We start from the raw sequence: 17,000 nt of genomic DNA, 5'->3' as shown, positions 1-17,000 counted from the left end.
ATCCAACTGCTCCAGTGACTGAGCAGAGTAGCTCCTGCAGATAGTGTTTCAGCTGTTGGCTGTTCCAGAGCTTCTGTCCTTTTTGGTTCAATTTAAGTTTCAGATCTGTTGCATTGCTTGCAAAAAGGCAGATTTAGAATGCACTGACTTTTTTTTATGGCAATTGATAAAGTTTGCACATGTAGTATAATCAGAAACAGGAATTCAAATTAGGAAAGAGCAACACCTATATTCTTCACATGAGGCAAAAATCCTTATTAACAATAAAAAATCAAGAACACTAAGAAGTTGGGGAAAAAGACTTCCAGAATTCTACGTAAGAGTTATATTGGCTCAGCTTAATGCAACCTGTCTGCAGCATGCAATGCATCAATTCTAGTCTGGTTGAATGTAAAAGTGGATTGTTTTGAATGAACTTGTGAAGCTCTGCTCCTCCCCTTATCCAAAGTGTTGAATATGATCTTTTATTGATAACAATGATCATCAATTGAATTCCTAATTGACCCTCTCAGACTGCAGATCAGTTCCTGGTTGACCTGTCACTCAAATGTGTAGGCCCTCTCTTTCTCTGAGGGCTAAATTTGTTGAGATGAGGGCAGCATTTTCCCATTTTAAGGCTGGATGAGGCCGACTAGCAGCAAATCTATAACCCTGGTTGGTAGCAACTGGCGTCTCCCCTAGAAAACCCAAGCGGCCCGCGGGCTCCTTATACGGCCCTCTAGGTGGGACCGCGTGGCTCGATGGGAGGTCAAAGCGACAGTTCCATATATGGCGCGCGCTTTCTTCTGACCGGGAGCGCGCAGCGTCACTCCTGATCCCCTTCTGAAGCCTGATGGATGGATCCCCCTGCGTACCTCTGCAAGGCGCGCCTCCTTGCTGCACCCCCTCCTCCCACTCCTCCTCCTCGTTCTGTCAGCGTCCTAATATGGCAGAGGGCCGGGATGGGGGCCATTGCTGAGGTTTGTGAATGGTGGAGGTCGGGTATATAAGGGAGACCAGCAGAGCAGAAGACCGTAGCTGGTTCAGCAACAGCAATTGTTGGGTCTTTCTCTCCGAGCCGCAGACACTCTCCACTAAGGTAAGACCCTGCTGGGACCTGCCACTCTTGAAGACCCACACCGAGGTTTGGACACCAGAATACAGGCCTTAAGCAAAGCAACACCGCAGCATCTACTGGAGCAGAAGTCAGCCAGGACTGCCAAAGACAGGAGGCTCAGGACCAGAACACCTAGAAAACAGAGTAGTCTGTAGGGGAGGCATGAGACTAAGGCAGAGGCGATGGAGATGTAGATGTAGGTCCAAGACTGATAGGTTACAGTGTTAAATCTTTATTATCATGTCTAGAAATTGAGGCCAGATAAATTGGTAGATTCAACAGAAAGTAATTTCACTTAGTGACTTATCATGTTCATAGGTGTGACACTACATGTTTAAAAGGTGCTGATGCAGCAGGATGCATTGCGCCTTTAAACCAATTAGAGCCAGAATGGTTTCCTCGAAGGAGGTTTTGGAAACTGAGAGTAGTAAAGATTTACACCTGACATTTGATCTCTGAATTTGCTTAATAAATCGCAGGTTTGTGCTCCGAATTAAAATAAAAGAGGAAACAGGTGATATATTGAGGCAGATTAGTGTCGATATCACAATAAGTGGAAGAAGAAGAAAAAAAGATATTTAGTTTCGTCTTGTCACTTTAAATGTGCAGGTTTTCACAGGCCTATGCGTCATGCGTAGTGGCCCGGGGGCATTGTGCCAGTGTGCACATTTAGCGCAAAACTTGGCCCTGCTCATCTTCCTGCTCCAGTAAATGCTTTAGTTGTTTTAAACAAAACACCTGGTGTGATCTCAGGAGAAACAAAGGAGTGAACCAACGTTTTGTTTTGAAGGCACATACAGCATGTTTCTTGATGTGGATCTTGACAGTTTTTCTCCCCCCTCTCTCTAACAGAAGCCACCATGTGTGACGACGAAGAGACTACCGCCCTTGTGTGCGACAACGGCTCCGGCCTGGTGAAGGCTGGCTTTGCCGGAGACGATGCCCCCAGGGCCGTGTTCCCCTCCATCGTTGGACGCCCCCGTCACCAGGTAAATAGCGGATAAAATAGCCACAGAACAATAAGAGAAACTAAATGACAAATAAATAGATGTATTTTATAAGAAAACCATTTTTACAATTATGGTGATACCTCTATCTCAGCCAATTTAGACAAATTGAAGAATTCCAATACTTTTTTTTTTGCAAATGTAGATAAATAACTAATTGGCTCTTCCTTATAGAAAATGTGGCCTTATCATTTTTTAAGTATAAGTATTGTGCTAGTGGAAATAATATATGTTTCACTGATATTTTCATATTTTTGTGTTACAATTTAGTTTGGTTTTTTTTGGACATTCAACAACAATTCGGCGTTGACAGCGCTGCATTATTTTGAGCCGAGTTGTTTAGGCTGCCTTTGCCAGCAAATGTGGCCTTTGACTCTGTGAGACTAAATTAGTCATAGATGAACAGTTGCACAGTTGTACTGTGTCTGTCTCTCTGACCCGTGCTTTTATTTGGCACATTTACGTAATGGTCAACGTGCCTTCTACACCACAATGTAAAGACTTTAATCTGGCCAGAAGAAGGTCACTACTCTGTTTGGATTATTTAAAGTAACCTTTCCATCATCTCGCCCTCTCTCTCACCTTCAGGGTGTCATGGTCGGTATGGGTCAGAAGGACTCCTACGTCGGCGACGAGGCCCAGAGCAAGAGAGGTATCCTGACTCTGAAGTACCCCATTGAGCACGGCATCATCACCAACTGGGATGACATGGAGAAGATCTGGCACCACACCTTCTACAACGAGCTGAGAGTTGCCCCCGAGGAGCACCCCACCCTGCTCACTGAGGCTCCCCTGAACCCCAAGGCCAACAGAGAGAAGATGACCCAGATCATGTTTGAGACCTTCAACGTCCCCGCCATGTATGTGGCCATCCAGGCTGTGCTGTCCCTGTACGCTTCCGGCCGTACCACCGGTAAGACTGACAACAACTAACAGCTGCTGATCACAACACAGACACATCTCCCTTAACACTCATTACACAGACAGACACACAGAAGTCTACAATGTCATAATATAATGTAACTTGCAAATATTACTTATGACATGGCACCGCATAATAGTAAAAGTGGTATTAATACCCAAAGTTCACTTATTTCCATTTTACGCAAAACTTTTACGCACTATCGACCAGCCTCTCTGAGGCGGTTGATGGTTTTTTTTTGTTTTTTTTTACGATACTTACCACCTACACATTGTGTGTTATTGTTAAACAAGTATTCAATTTACCACTTTAGAATCATTATTATGCACAAATCTGAAACGCGGTCTTTTTGTCGCCTGGACTTCACTCAACTCTTGTCTTTCCTCTCTTCAGGTATTGTGCTGGATGCTGGTGATGGTGTGACCCACAACGTCCCAGTCTATGAGGGTTACGCCCTGCCCCACGCCATCATGCGTCTGGACCTGGCTGGTCGCGATCTGACCGACTACCTGATGAAGATCCTGACTGAGCGTGGCTACTCCTTCGTGACCACCGGTGAGGAACTCAGCATAAAACACAAAGAATAAAGAAGGAAACCGTCCCTACTATGACCCTGACACATTTTCTGTACATTTTGCAAGAAAAACACATTTTGAGGTAACATTTAATGTAAGCTGGCCTTATTGGACACAGCTTGTGTGCGCCCTGTGCTCATTATTGCGAACTAAAATTTGGCACACCATATTTTCTTATTGACATGTGTTATTGTTCACAGTCAACATTTGATGCGGCCAAGAGTTAAAGAAAATATAGAAATAATCCGTTTTTAGCAGTCTGTTACTTAGAATAGCTGTTTAGACTGTCGTTACGCACACGAGTCTCCTTGCACTTTGATTAACATAGCATAACTTGTCTCCCTACAGCCGAGCGTGAGATCGTGCGCGACATCAAGGAGAAGCTGTGCTATGTGGCTCTGGACTTCGAGAACGAGATGGCCACCGCTGCCTCCTCCTCCTCCCTGGAGAAGAGCTACGAGCTTCCCGACGGTCAGGTCATCACCATCGGTAACGAGAGGTTCCGTTGCCCCGAGACTCTCTTCCAGCCTTCCTTCATTGGTGAGTCACTTAATCATTCATACTCTCTTATTAGCTCTAGAAATACTTCTCGTCCTCCTCTTAACACTTGTCACTCTCACCTGACTAGGTATGGAGTCTGCTGGTATTCATGAGACTGCCTACAACAGCATCATGAAGTGCGACATTGACATCCGTAAGGATCTGTACGCCAACAATGTGCTCTCCGGTGGTACCACCATGTACCCTGGTATTGCTGACCGTATGCAGAAGGAAATCACTGCCCTGGCCCCCAGCACCATGAAGATCAAGGTAAATATAATCGGGGGAAAAAAATCTATTTATCCCCTTATTGAAGCTTAAGCATTTTTACGCAACATAAATCTACTCCTGGTACTTGACTGATCCATTCTCTCCCCTCTTCTACAGATCATTGCTCCCCCCGAGAGGAAGTACTCCGTCTGGATCGGTGGCTCCATCCTGGCTTCCCTGTCTACCTTCCAGCAGATGTGGATCTCCAAGCAGGAGTACGACGAGGCAGGCCCCAGCATTGTCCACAGGAAGTGCTTCTAAATCATCAATCTTCTTCTCCAGCTTCTCCATCATCTCCATCCTTGACACCACCAGCTCTCTGGAGATCATGCGAGAAGGAGGATCGACCTCTGCGGCACAGCAACACTCTGCAGTCAATGGACTTTCTGTCTGCGCTGTTGACATTCTTATGCATTATTAATCTTTTTTAAATGTGCATATTTTAAAAACGCTGTCTGTTGTCTGTGTTGCACGGAGAGAGGCTGTGAAAACATCACTGAACCATGCATCCATCCAAAAATCTTTAATAAAAAAATAAGAACAACATGTTGCCCAACACATGTGAATGTAAGTGTATATACATATTGATAATTTATTAAAGTCCATTATTTGGTATTTTGGACCCCGGTCTTGTTCTTAAATCAGAGGGAGGGAAGGGGACAGGATGAAAAAAACAATAGACAAAATGCAGATCATTTCTATTGTTTTGAAAGGGTTCCATTTGCATTAACTAATGCAATTTCATCATGGGATTTAATATTTAGGAAATTCAGTAAAATAAAGGAAAATAAAAACGAATAACTATAATAATCATGACCAAAAAAAATCTTGAAAAGACTTGGCTGACTGGCAGATAAAGTTGTATAACAGAACACATCTATCCTGGCTCAGTAGCCGGAGGAGTTCATAGGGGTTGTATTGGCACAGCACCTCCGAACTTTGTTGGCTATGTGGGAGGGAGACAGGGTGCCACTCTCTGGTTGGGGGCTGCTGGGTGACAGAGACAGGAAAAAGACACGCCTCTCTGACAGTCCGAGTGTGACTTGCCAGGAATGTGCCCGTGCAGCAGCAGCTCCGCTTTAGAACGAGCGGATCAGTGGCATGGGACACCTGACACCCGGGTTTGAATCCTGTTAGGCTGCCTGCCCTGTGCGTCTTTACGCGCAACTCCGACACCCGGACCATCTATAGACAAAACCGGACCTCTGTCGTTCCTACCTTATATGCATAGAGGGCCGTAAGGTTATCAGGGTGTGGACTTAAAGCACAAAGAAGTGCGCTGGGCATGCCAAGTGCGCGCACCCCCCAGCGTAGCCTACCTTATGTAACCTTATGAGACATTATTCAAATGATTCTTTCACACCAGTGTTTGTTCCTCAACAAGACGTCGGTGCAAACACGAATAATAATAGTCTACCGTAAGCTTCTTTCAATTGTTATGAGGGGATACTGTCTGATCTAACTTACCAGACTAAAGGAACTCAATTAAGGACTTAGGCTGTGTTTAACGGTCTAAACAAATTAATCAAATCGTATTTCTATGCTCTTCTATCATTTGATAGAAACCATAATCAGCCACATGATAACTACCCTGAACACATTCATTCCCTGCCCACCTGTTGCGGGTGTGTTTGGCTTTTTAAAAACGTCCTCACGCGGGCGGAGCTAAGACACGCAGCCTGTGATTACAGCCACCGGCGTCAACGCCATCTGTTCTCCTCCGCTTCTTCCGTGAAACCCGACCCCTGGGTAAGTATATTTACTGTACACTAAATTAGACTCTTACCGCCCTGAATCACTGCTGCTGTCAGGCACTGCACAGCCTGGATGAGAGACGATTCGTTGTCAGTGAGGTTTTACGGTCACGCTTTATGTGCAACCGATGACAGACGATTATCTGCACCCTTAATACCCCCTGCCTGCCATCTATTAACAACACAGACACGTTTGCCCTGATATTCAAAAGCGGGGGCGAAAATCTGATAATTTGATCAGCCGACATATTTACGCGTTGTTATTGTGTAAGCTTATGATGCAGTAGATGATGATCGCATATTAGCGTATTTGAAAGCGTTGGAATAGAACGTCTTCCTTTGACATCGATAAGGGAAAGCTGTCATAGATCTAGAAAATTGAAATTAAGATTGTTTACATGTAGTGGATCAGCTGACCTTTAATATATAGCAGCCTACTCGACATACAAGAGGCGAGCTCTGGAACCAATCAAAGTAAGAGACACATGCTACGTCATCACGCTCGGCCGCTACAACCCGTTTGATTTCGGAAGATTAAATATTCATTTTTATTTATTTAACAGCAAAACGTGGTGGAGGTGAACCCAGAAAATATCTAGATGTAAATTTTGCAATAAACTATTCTTTTACCTCCAACCCCAGCCGAAAGAGGATAACTCTCCCAGAAAAGAGGAGGAAGTGGGCGGGTCCTTTAGTCTGGAAGTCTACCATCTGCTCTGCTATTGGCTGGAAGTCTACCATCTGCTCTGCTATTGGCTTTAACTGTCATCGCATCTTGGTTTAAATGTCTGGCGGTGATACTGAACGACTTTCATCTCGGCGTGAAAGAAAACTTCACGTTCGCTTAGGCTTTATTTAGGGTTATAAACTGTTGTTTTTTAAAAATAAAATAGGCACATGACTGTTTTGCTTGTTCAACAGAGCAGGACTTTCTAAAGTGTTTTTATTTTTTGTGCTCGATTTCAAAGTGTTTCCAAAGGGACAATATGGTGATGAAAAAGATCCGGTCGGAGTATATGAAAAAGTTCAAAGACCCCAAATGGGAGACCTACACAAAGTGTTATGAGGAGATGCTGAAGTACAGGTTGACTCGCAGGCTGCTTGAGCACACACACAACCCCTGGTTTTGGGCTGGCTCCGAAAGTGATTCCGATTCTGGAGGAAGAAGTCCCCCACCTCCTTCTCCTGCCAGCAAGGAGCTGGTACAAACTCGGAGCAGAGAGGAGCCTGCAGCGGCTGAGCTGGAGGAGTGTGAGGGGGCGAGGAAGACCAGAGAGCAGGAGGAGATACAAATCACAGAATCTGTTCCCAGACTGGCCCTTCAAGAGGGAGAGGAGTCTGCAGAACATGGTAAAAAGAAAAAGAAGAAAAAGATGAACATACTGGGCGATACATGCACGTTACTCTACTGTTATTCAGCATGCCTTTCACTGCTTGCAGGCTCACATCTTGAAGGTGTCAAGGAGACAAGAGTAGCAGAGGAGGAGAAATCCAGCAGTCAAGGGAGCAAACAGAAAACGCTCCCTCACAGGGGACAAAACAGAGGTAAGGTCATTAAAGCTAGTGTGCATTCTTCTGGGCCTTGCACATACACATGTAGACCTATGTAGTCAAAATGATGGTTAAGATAAATTAAAGACAGAAATATTTCTAAGAGGACAGCGGAGCAGGCTTTTGTCAAATTAAAAGGAAAAGCAAAAAACATAAAGTCACAAAAAAAGGTTCAGATTTAGAAAGGGGTTAGAAAGGTTTCATCATGTAAACAGTTGCTTGTAAACTTCTTAAGGCTATAGATGTTTTTAAATAGTGTCTAAATAACACAACTTCAATGCTTTAAATTCCTGACTAATTTTTTAAAGGTGTTCGCACATCACTATCTCAATAGGTTTACAGGACGTCAAACTATATAGCCTTGAAAAGAGAAAATCCGGCACACTTCTCCTGCTCAGCATCACCATTTATTATTACAAGAAGACAAAAACAAAGACTGTGTTTGTAACATGCATTACTGTGTTGCACACATGAATATATTTACTATTGTCCATCATTCTTTTTACAATATAGTGCAAATGTCACATGGTATCAAACACAGTATATCAAACAGTGTCGGTGGAGTAGCCTGGGACAGTCTCAGGCTCTATATGGATTTATAATGTTGAGTATTACTTGATGATTGTTCAGCTTATGATTTAATATTTGCATAAATTAATGTGTATTTATAATTATACAGAAATCGTTTGGTAGCAGCTTTAGCAAACCTTCTGCTCTTTTGATGTGTTGGTGCATTTTGGTGTTTATGTTGATAAACCTTTTTGTCTTTGGTCTTTGCAGTGAAAGACACAGGAGAACGGCAACAAATGAAATCCTCCAAAACCCCAAAGCAATCTTGGCGTTTTCAACGTGTGAGGCCTGCACAACCACAGCAGCCTGAGTGGGACAGTAAGGAGTCCAAACATCCTTTTGCTTTGTATGGCTCAGGAGAGAAGGATGCAGACATGGCAGCCCGGAAGACCCACAATGTCATCCCTGCAGCTTCCACTAATGAGGTCTCTCCAATGTCCTTTAGAAGTGTGCGTGACAGGTTGTGTTGTGACAACAGGAGTTAAATGTGTATTTTCTTCTACCGGTAGATCCATGACTCTGCGCTACGTGCCAAGACAAGACGGGAAGTGGAGCGTCAGATCCAGATCCAGAGGGCAGAGCGTCGGAGATCAAAATCAGCTGATCTGAACAAGGCCAGAAAGTTGGTTCAACCAGAATACAACCCCTGGCTCACTGAGTACATGCGCTGCTTCTCTGCTCGCTCTCGATAGGACACACACACACTCTCGCACACATATTCTAGCAGATGTATATTAGGGTGATGACAGGATCAGATAGAGAGATAAAGCCACTAATGCCTACAAACCCTGAACTTTGAATACTCAGAGATGGAGAAAAGAGGGTGTGATAGACACCCTCAATGTTTTTTACTCAAACTATTTAAATATGTAAGAAACATTTTACAGGGTAAAAAAGTTAATTTTTAAAAATTGAACTGAATTGCATTAATGGATACTTACCGTGAACTATTTAAATTAAGCTGTATTGTACAGCCAAACTTAAATGCAGCCCCTTTAAACACAGCTTATATAATATGTTGACAACAGGGATATCAGAACATGGTGGTCTCAGGGTAGAGAAGGCCACAGCTGCCTTCTGAAAAACAAAAAAAAAACCCACCCAAGATAAAATGTGAAGCCACAAACATGAAGAATAAAAAATACACTTGTTGTGTACACACGTAAGAAATGGCCATGCCCATTCGAATCGTTTGTATCCTTACAAGTTTTGTCTGTAGTAGCTTTCTTGTTTGTGTTTAATGGGAAGCACTGATTGGCATACAGATATGTTTCTATTGTATTGTAATGTTTTTGATCTGCTCAGATTTGGTGCTGTGACGTGGCTCTTATGGATGTGCAGCTTTCTCTGACGTGGCTCTTATGGATGTGCAGCTTTCTCTGTACTCACTGAGTTGGTCTAGAAAGATGAGGATACACACTTAATACTGTAGTCACATCCGGAAGGATCCTTTTATCTGTTACTGACTGTAAGAAGCTTTTGTTTTATTATGCGTGTTGTGATAAATAATGCTGGTGCTATCACAGTATGTAAATACAAGCAGCATGTGGCTGTTTAAGCCATTGGGTGACAGTAAACAGGGTGTTTTTGTGGCACTGTTTATACTGCAGGACTTACGTTATACACTTACACGCCATGGATATTCTTTTGTAAACCAGGTGGTGTCACGTTAAAGATGGAGAACTGTACTAGTACTTTTTAAAAATGACCAACCCTGCCTTTAAGGTTCTTCAACGTGTATCTATCAAAAGTTCATCATTAAAGCCAAATCTGTCACTACTGTTTCTAAATGTGCTCATGACCCAAAAGTTGAACCATTAAGATGGACATATGGATTTGTATCTTTATTCAGGAAAAAAAAGAGGAATACTTCTTCTCCTGATATTGAGTGTACACGCTAACGCTTGACCAAAATATAGAGCACTTTGAAGATAAATAAACTTTCTGATATCAATATTGAGCTACACGTATTTAGTCTGTAGAATGTTATTGTTGTGTGAATGTGTTGAGAATCAGACACAAGAAGACAAACCGAAATAATGTAATCAGATATTTTCAAAGACTGTTTTTAATTGTCAAAACGATGAATCAGACTGGTGTTGAAATCTTTGTGTCTGCAATCACGATAAAATCAACAGTGCCATAAAACCTTTAATCATTGTTTCCTCCTCTTGCAGCTGGGCTGGATGTATTCTCGTTGTGATAATGTGCATGGACAGTGATAAAAGAAAAGGAGGCCTGTACTTGACATCCAACCTCTGCTTTATTAGTGTATGTGTTTTGTTGATTCAACTCTTGGTTCAGTATTACTTTAATTTAGTTTTTCCTTGTTGACATATTGTTCCACTAAAGTTTTGTCATCAGTCATTAAAATTGTGCAATATTAGAAAACTGAAGATGCATTTCATCTTGTGTCACTTTTTTCACTTTAGTGACCCGGACAATCTCTTAGAGCTGAAGGAAAACACGTCAGTGTATAATTTTAGTCAGTTTAGAGGCTGAGCAAGTTCTTTTCTTTCCATGTGTCATGGAGATCCACGTCTTTGACTATAGCATTGATCCACTCTTAATCGGAGGTAATCTGTACTCTGAGGAAAAAGAGATAGATTTTATGTACCGTTTTCTTCTGTCTGTGTGCACATTTGGTATGGATCAGAGGACGAGAGGTGGAAGCTGTCAATAAATCACTCTCTGACCTGTTGGTTTGTTGTTTTTCCAGACACAAAACACTTATTTAGAGAAAGTCTTAGAAGTTGGATCTCTTTGAACAAAAACTGAGATTACACCAAGCTGTGCTTCCAAGAACATGGATTCTAGCAACAAAAGACACCTTTCAAACACAACTCTGGATCTGTAGAATTTCTTTTATTCTAAAAACATATGCTTTTATCATACTCAATAAATTAAAAATCCATGATATTCATAATGATAAGAGAAAACCAGACATACATCAATATAAACAGGAGTCAGTGACGTAAACACGAGACAGCAACCTGACATGTAACAGCCAGAGCCCCTTTCAACCTTTCAGTGAAATGCTTCTGAAGACTGATGTAGACTAATATGTCATTTCATGGGGCAGAAGTGTAAAGACATTAACAGCATGTCACGTTTCATTCAAGCATTGCACATCTCAGCCTTTCATCCAAATTTTACCGCCCCAAAAAAATCCCTGTAAGTGGCTGTTCAAATGATTCAAACTGTGGACACTGAGGATCTTCAAAGACAAAAAAATAAATCAAAACAAACACACATCAGATCGTTTCACACAGTCGCTAAAACTTGAAATGCATACAGTTAGTATTACCCCACAGTCACTGAGGTACTCATGTAAACAGGGGACGTTAAGAAATGTAAGACCGGAGTGAAGAAGTGTGTCCCTCTGTCAGATCAAACTTTTCTCTGAAGCTTCACGTGTCAACTAAAACATGATAAAACTCTCTCACACTCCAAGTGGTTACAAAGCAAACCCAAATGTATGCTCTAAATATATTTCAGGTTGCCTGTTTGTCAGGTTTTTTTTTTTTTTTTTTAAATCTATGGCCTGATACAATGATGACACAGCATTTTCTCACATAAATGTGGTAGCCCATAATGTCCTCCGCATGATCTTACAAATAAACATCATTGCAGTAAACAGCCCATCCAAACATCTTGGACGTCACCAGTGTATAGTAGCTTTACATGATAATAATACAATGGAGCATGAAACAGATACTGGATATGATTTCTACTTTAATATAGACATAATAGCTCTTCAAAATGAAATACTCTGATATTCTGTTTGAGAAAACATGCGTCAATCTTTATATACAGAAGAACACTGTACAGTGTGTAGGGTGCTGTAGGGGGGGGACAGGTGGGATGAGGAGGTGCAGGCAGGTAACAGAGAGGATGGTTAGATGTTAAGAATGTAAGAAAGAAAGGGATGGAGGGCAGGTGTTAAGTGGATCTTTACATCTGCTCGCCTGGGCTCACTTTACACGGAGAGAAAGTGTACAAAAAAAAAGAAGAAGGAATGATTAAAGCGATCAGGGAGTGCAAAATGTTCGGGTGGTCTGTACTATGAGTGTTGTACAGGTGGTTGGGAAGGTCAGCTCACTGGCTGATGCTTCAGGGGTTTAAAACATGAAGGTGCTTTAAGGAACTTGTCAACAATTTGGGATCATTGCATTCCAAAGCTTCAGGTGAGAAAATGATTCCTCTTGTCAAGCTAGAGTCTGGAAGCTATTTGCTTAGCTTAGCTTAGCTTAGCGTATGTTTTCATAAATCTGCTAGCTGATTGCTATCCGATTTAGTTCACTAACTTCAAAACACAGGGCGTCTACAATAACGTCTACAACATCAGTCAATGTGGGAACATTCAAACAAAACAGAGACGAGTTCCTGTTGTCATGGGGGAAGTTCAACTTTAAGAAAGCTTTGTTCTCATTAACTGGTAACTTCAACTACAACTCATTGGATTACTCTGAACCTCAGAGTGCATGCTCCATAAAGATTTTATTTAGCTTTTTCAAGGATATGACAAGTTTTCTGAAGATTACTGAGCAACAACATCTGCTTATTTTCGACATCAGCATTAAAAAACACATTGGATAAAAACCATTCTTATTTCATCGTAACTTCAAAGAGGAGAATAGAATGGAGGAGGCATGACTCCCTCCAAGATCCAATAATTATCGGCCGAAACCTTTTTAGCAAACTAATGAGCCGCATATATCTTATCTTAATTTGACAAAGAAAGAGAGCTAACTTTCCGAACGGTAGCTAATTGTGACAAGTTGGTTCTGTTCCTGGTCGAGGGGACAAGTGAGGAAACAAGAATGAACTTTGGTATGAGGTTAGCAGGGGTACGTGCACGATAAAAGACATACGTGTTAGTAGTTCACTTCCTGATTGGAGGGGCTTGTAGAGGGTTTGGTCCAATCGTGAGCAGAATGTTGGAGGGTGGGCCGCCAATAGTTACGATGAAGAGTTCTGAGGAGGGGGGGTAAAGTTGGGAAGTCTGTTTGGCTCTCTGCAGGTGAAGCTTTGAAAACAAGGGTTCAAAAGGCTCTGAAGAGTTGGTGTGAAGGTCAAACCGAGGGTCAGCGAGGAGTCACCAGATCATCCACCTGTACCCTCGACTGTGAGGGGCCCCCCCACACCCCGAGACTGATCCTCTCCTGGTCTTCACTAACCTGTCTAAAACACTAATCACACATGGTGATTAAACAGAGTCAGTAACATGGTCAAAGGCAGGCGACCATGGGAACAAAGCTGAATGTGGGCAAACAGAGACGCACATCTTTGAGTTTTCGTTTTACAAGACATTTTTTCTACCATGCATTGCATGCCTGTTGTATGTTTGATACTGTCCTTTGTATTTTACATCTATTTTGGATCTTTTATTTTGTATTTTGTGTATTTTGTATCATCTTATCTGGACTCTGAGTCTGTAATAAAGTTTTGATTCATTCATTAATTGTTGAAAATGAAAAAAAAAAGAATTACCAGCTTTTTGAAGTTTTAACCAAGCAGCAAATGTGTGGTTTTACTGAACACATTCTCTAAAAGTGTCTGAGGATGGTAAATCCTGACATGACTGACAGGTGTGTTGAGAACAAACAGATTGTGAGTGCTGCTGATGCACAGCGCCGAGAGCAACGAGCAGAATGTCAAGTGGCTCCACGGGCTCTAAAGCTCCAACACTCTGGATGTGAAAGACAACAGCAGAACAAACACGTATCTGTAAAGAGACACACTGGTCACTTCACCTTGTCTGTGTAGGATGCTGAGCGCCTCCACTAGCAGCCACACTCCTGGGTGCCCTGTGGCTGAGCACGACGAGGAGAACGGAGCTGTCGTAACGCAGCGTCCCCATACTGGATACCTGAACCCATCCTCTCCGGATCCAGTTCACCTGAAAGAGAGAGACGGGGGGAGAGGCAGAGGAGCGATGGTACGGGATTTTGAGAATAACTGTTTTTTAATACAAGAATAGACTGCAGATCATAAACAGAACATTGGCTGCCAGTTGTTTATCTTATCGAGTCCCTGCTGGAATTATGGGTAGGTACAAAGTTTAAGTCCACAAATAATGGAGATTTGTTTCAGGTACTTAGAAAAAGTCTATGAGTACCGGTAGTACCAAACCAGAGTGAGTGAGTGAGTGAGTGAGTGTAAAATGGGGTTTCCTACCTGACTCGATCTTGTTGAGGATTTTGCGAGCACACTGCACAAAGGCCTCCTCAACGTTCTCCCCTGTCAGAGCGCTGGTCTCCAGGAACATCAGCTCTGACAAATACAAACACACAGTCCTTTGTAAAATGCAATCAACTGACTCTGAGCAGTATCATTTTTTAGCAAAACAGATTAAAAAGTAATTCTCACAGAATTTTTTTTCTTCCCCCCACTAAATCCCACACTGCAGATCCTACCGTTCTCCTGTGCAAAGCGTGACGCCTCCAGGAATGTGACCTCCCTGTCAGCATCCAGGTCCTTCTTGTTTCCACACAAGATTATGACAATGTTCTGACTGGCCAGCATCCGGGCATCGCTAAGCCATGTGGTCAGAGCGTTGTATGTCTCTCGACTGCAGTGAGTGAAGAGGAAGTGGGAAGAGACGAATGTTTCATAAAAATACAAAAAGAGGCTTAATGCTGAGGCTATCTTGACTTAAGTTCTGTGATGGGAGGATGTACCTGGTAATGTCATACACCAGCAGAGCACCCGCTGCTCCTCTGTAGTAACTCCTGGTCACAGACCTGACACACACACACAGTCAATTTCATAAGACCTGGACTAAAATCTCTCCTGATTTTTTTCTGTTTTATTTGACCCTGGTGTCAGTTTGCCCTTAAAAAGAATGCTGAAAATATGGTCGGACCAAAAGTGTTTGGCAAGTCAACTTGTCCACCAAGCACATGTTTTTCATCAGCTCTCCATAAACATGAAGTGTAGAGAAGAACATTAAATGTCCCACCCAGTAGCATTTTCTCTTTACCTGAACCGTTCTTGTCCTGCCGTGTCCCAAATCTGAAGTTTGACCATTTTGTTGACCACATTGATGATCTTGGAGCCAAACTCCACTCCAATCGTGTGGTTCGATTCATCTTTGACTGGAGAACCGAAAGGTGACATTGCATTATTATAACAGAACTGCTATACATCATGGCCTACCTCAACCCAGTTTTTGCGTTTTTTTCTCAGGTGTTGATTCCTCACAAACACTTTGTGCATTGTGCTTGATGCATTCACACAGGATGCTAGAATTTGTCTGAGGAAAGGTGCAGACTCTATATCCATCGAGAGCACGGCATGAATGGTGTGGTGCATACTTCTGACTTACATCTCTTCTCTATGAACTGGTGCAGCAGACAGGATTTGCCTGTCCCAGCGTTCCCAATCACCAAGAATTTAAACAGGAAATCTAAGATGGGAAACCAGAAACAATGATGAATACATACACAGCAAAGAATAAGATGTGGCTATTGATACTGTTAACCAGACAAAGGCGTGAGCTAAACTAATTATACAGAAAAAAGACAAGGTTCTTACAGCTTTAGGATCATTTAATTTAGCTGATATTTATCAAGAAAAGGCAGTACAGAAATGTTAGAGTAATGACTAATATCATATAGAAAAGGTTTTTAACATATCATTTACAGGAAAGCACTTTCTTCATGTCATACAGTGAAATGTTCTGCTTAGTACATATTTTAGTCACAGTAACATTTACAAGGAGTTTTGTATCCATAATTGGTGATACAGAATCATCCATTTGAACGTGACTGATCTGACACAATGTGTCATGAAAATGAGCAGCTGTTGTAAACAAAGCTCATTCTGCAGCATGGAGGAAGTAGTTTTTATCTAAAAAAAATAAACGAACTTTACATTGACATTGATGTGAATATAAAGTAGTATACCAGCTTCACCCTAAAGCCATGATCAATATAGTATAGTAATAATATATTATAGACCAAATGTTAGTATAGCCTGCCATCATGGAGGTATGTCTAGTGAATTCACAGAAACACAGTCAGACTGATCTTCATGTCAGCTCCATCATCCGCAGCTTCCTGTCTAAAATCAGTGAGGATTAGAAACACAACAAACGAACTCAACTACATGAGCTCTAAGGTAAATACCATCGCTGACATGACGTTTTTTTAAGGCCACCAGCCATTACCAAAGGCTCAGTTAGCCTGCCAGCTATCTATTTACGATGGGAGAAATCTCTCTCGGCACACCTGCCTCCTGTTATCGTTGAGGCGTGATGAAGATGGAAACACTTTGAAGACACAGGCTCCTTACCGTATGACTCCGACATCGCCAGTTTGGCGCACTGACAGCAAAGAGGAGAGAAGGGAGAAAAACTATTTGACAGGTAGATAGCTAGCTAAGTACAGGAAAATATTGCTGTTGGTGGTTTCCGCGGACTACAGCTGATTTTGCCATCCGACTTCCCGTACATGGTTTGTTTCTTCAAAATAAAAGCCACATAAACGAGCAAAACATTGCAGTATTTCACGATGACCACAAGGTGGTGCTGATTTACAAGCATGAGTGTTTTAGCTTTTTGAAACAGACCATATTAAACCTTATTAAACTTAAACTGGAAAGTTGTATTTGCATTTCATTAACACTTTCTTCACTTGATCATGAAGCAATTATGTATGAAATTTAGAAGCTAGGAATTCTTCATTTATAATAACTAATAGTCCCTTGTAC

General features: G+C 42.1%; 3 protein-coding genes across 6 annotated transcripts; 2 read left to right on the top strand and 1 right to left on the bottom strand.

Moving 5' to 3' along the window:
• Window positions 1-918: 918 nt before the first annotated feature.
• acta1b (actin alpha 1, skeletal muscle b) lies at window positions 919-4,956 on the top strand. Its single transcript, XM_079338697.1, has 7 exons — window positions 919-1,078; window positions 1,949-2,085; window positions 2,692-3,016; window positions 3,419-3,580; window positions 3,949-4,140; window positions 4,229-4,410; window positions 4,528-4,956. The coding sequence occupies exons 2-7, from the start codon at window positions 1,957-1,959 to the stop codon at window positions 4,669-4,671; spliced, it is 1,134 nt and encodes a 377-aa protein (XP_079194823.1). The 5' UTR covers window positions 919-1,078; window positions 1,949-1,956; the 3' UTR covers window positions 4,672-4,956.
• A 198-nt stretch (window positions 4,957-5,154) lies between these two features.
• On the top strand, window positions 5,155-11,533 carry ccsapb (centriole, cilia and spindle-associated protein b). Of its 3 annotated transcripts, XM_079338698.1 has the most exons (6): window positions 5,155-6,159; window positions 7,133-7,514; window positions 7,605-7,709; window positions 8,496-8,710; window positions 8,795-8,943; window positions 10,463-11,533. In XM_079338698.1, the coding sequence occupies exons 2-6, from the start codon at window positions 7,151-7,153 to the stop codon at window positions 10,617-10,619; spliced, it is 990 nt and encodes a 329-aa protein (XP_079194824.1). In that variant the 5' UTR covers window positions 5,155-6,159; window positions 7,133-7,150; the 3' UTR covers window positions 10,620-11,533. The 3 variants fall into 3 exon arrangements, with proteins under 3 accessions (XP_079194824.1, XP_079194825.1, XP_079194826.1); XM_079338699.1 differs by lacking the exon at window positions 5,155-6,159 and having other exon boundaries at window positions 6,913-7,514; window positions 8,795-8,907; XM_079338700.1 differs by lacking the exon at window positions 5,155-6,159 and having other exon boundaries at window positions 6,915-7,514; window positions 8,795-10,681.
• rab4a (RAB4a, member RAS oncogene family) lies at window positions 11,130-16,699 on the bottom strand. Of its 2 annotated transcripts, none has more exons than XM_079338701.1 (8): window positions 16,584-16,699; window positions 15,616-15,696; window positions 15,271-15,385; window positions 14,969-15,031; window positions 14,705-14,859; window positions 14,466-14,561; window positions 14,042-14,187; window positions 11,130-13,477 (listed from the first exon to the last, which is right to left on the bottom strand). In XM_079338701.1, exons 1-7 carry the CDS (start codon window positions 16,597-16,599, stop codon window positions 14,072-14,074), a joined length of 642 nt encoding a protein of 213 aa, XP_079194827.1. In that variant the 5' UTR covers window positions 16,600-16,699; the 3' UTR covers window positions 11,130-13,477; window positions 14,042-14,071. The 2 variants fall into 2 exon arrangements, with proteins under 2 accessions (XP_079194827.1, XP_079194828.1); XM_079338702.1 differs by lacking the exon at window positions 16,584-16,699 and adding an exon at window positions 16,418-16,508.
• Between the last annotated feature and the right edge of the window lie 301 nt (window positions 16,700-17,000).

Source organism: Symphodus melops (genome assembly GCF_947650265.1).
Source record: "Symphodus melops genome assembly, chromosome: 3".
Lineage (NCBI taxonomy): Eukaryota > Metazoa > Chordata > Actinopteri > Labriformes > Labridae > Symphodus > Symphodus melops.
Note: the sequence above shows the minus strand (reverse complement) of the source record. Positions and strands in the feature narration are given on the sequence as shown.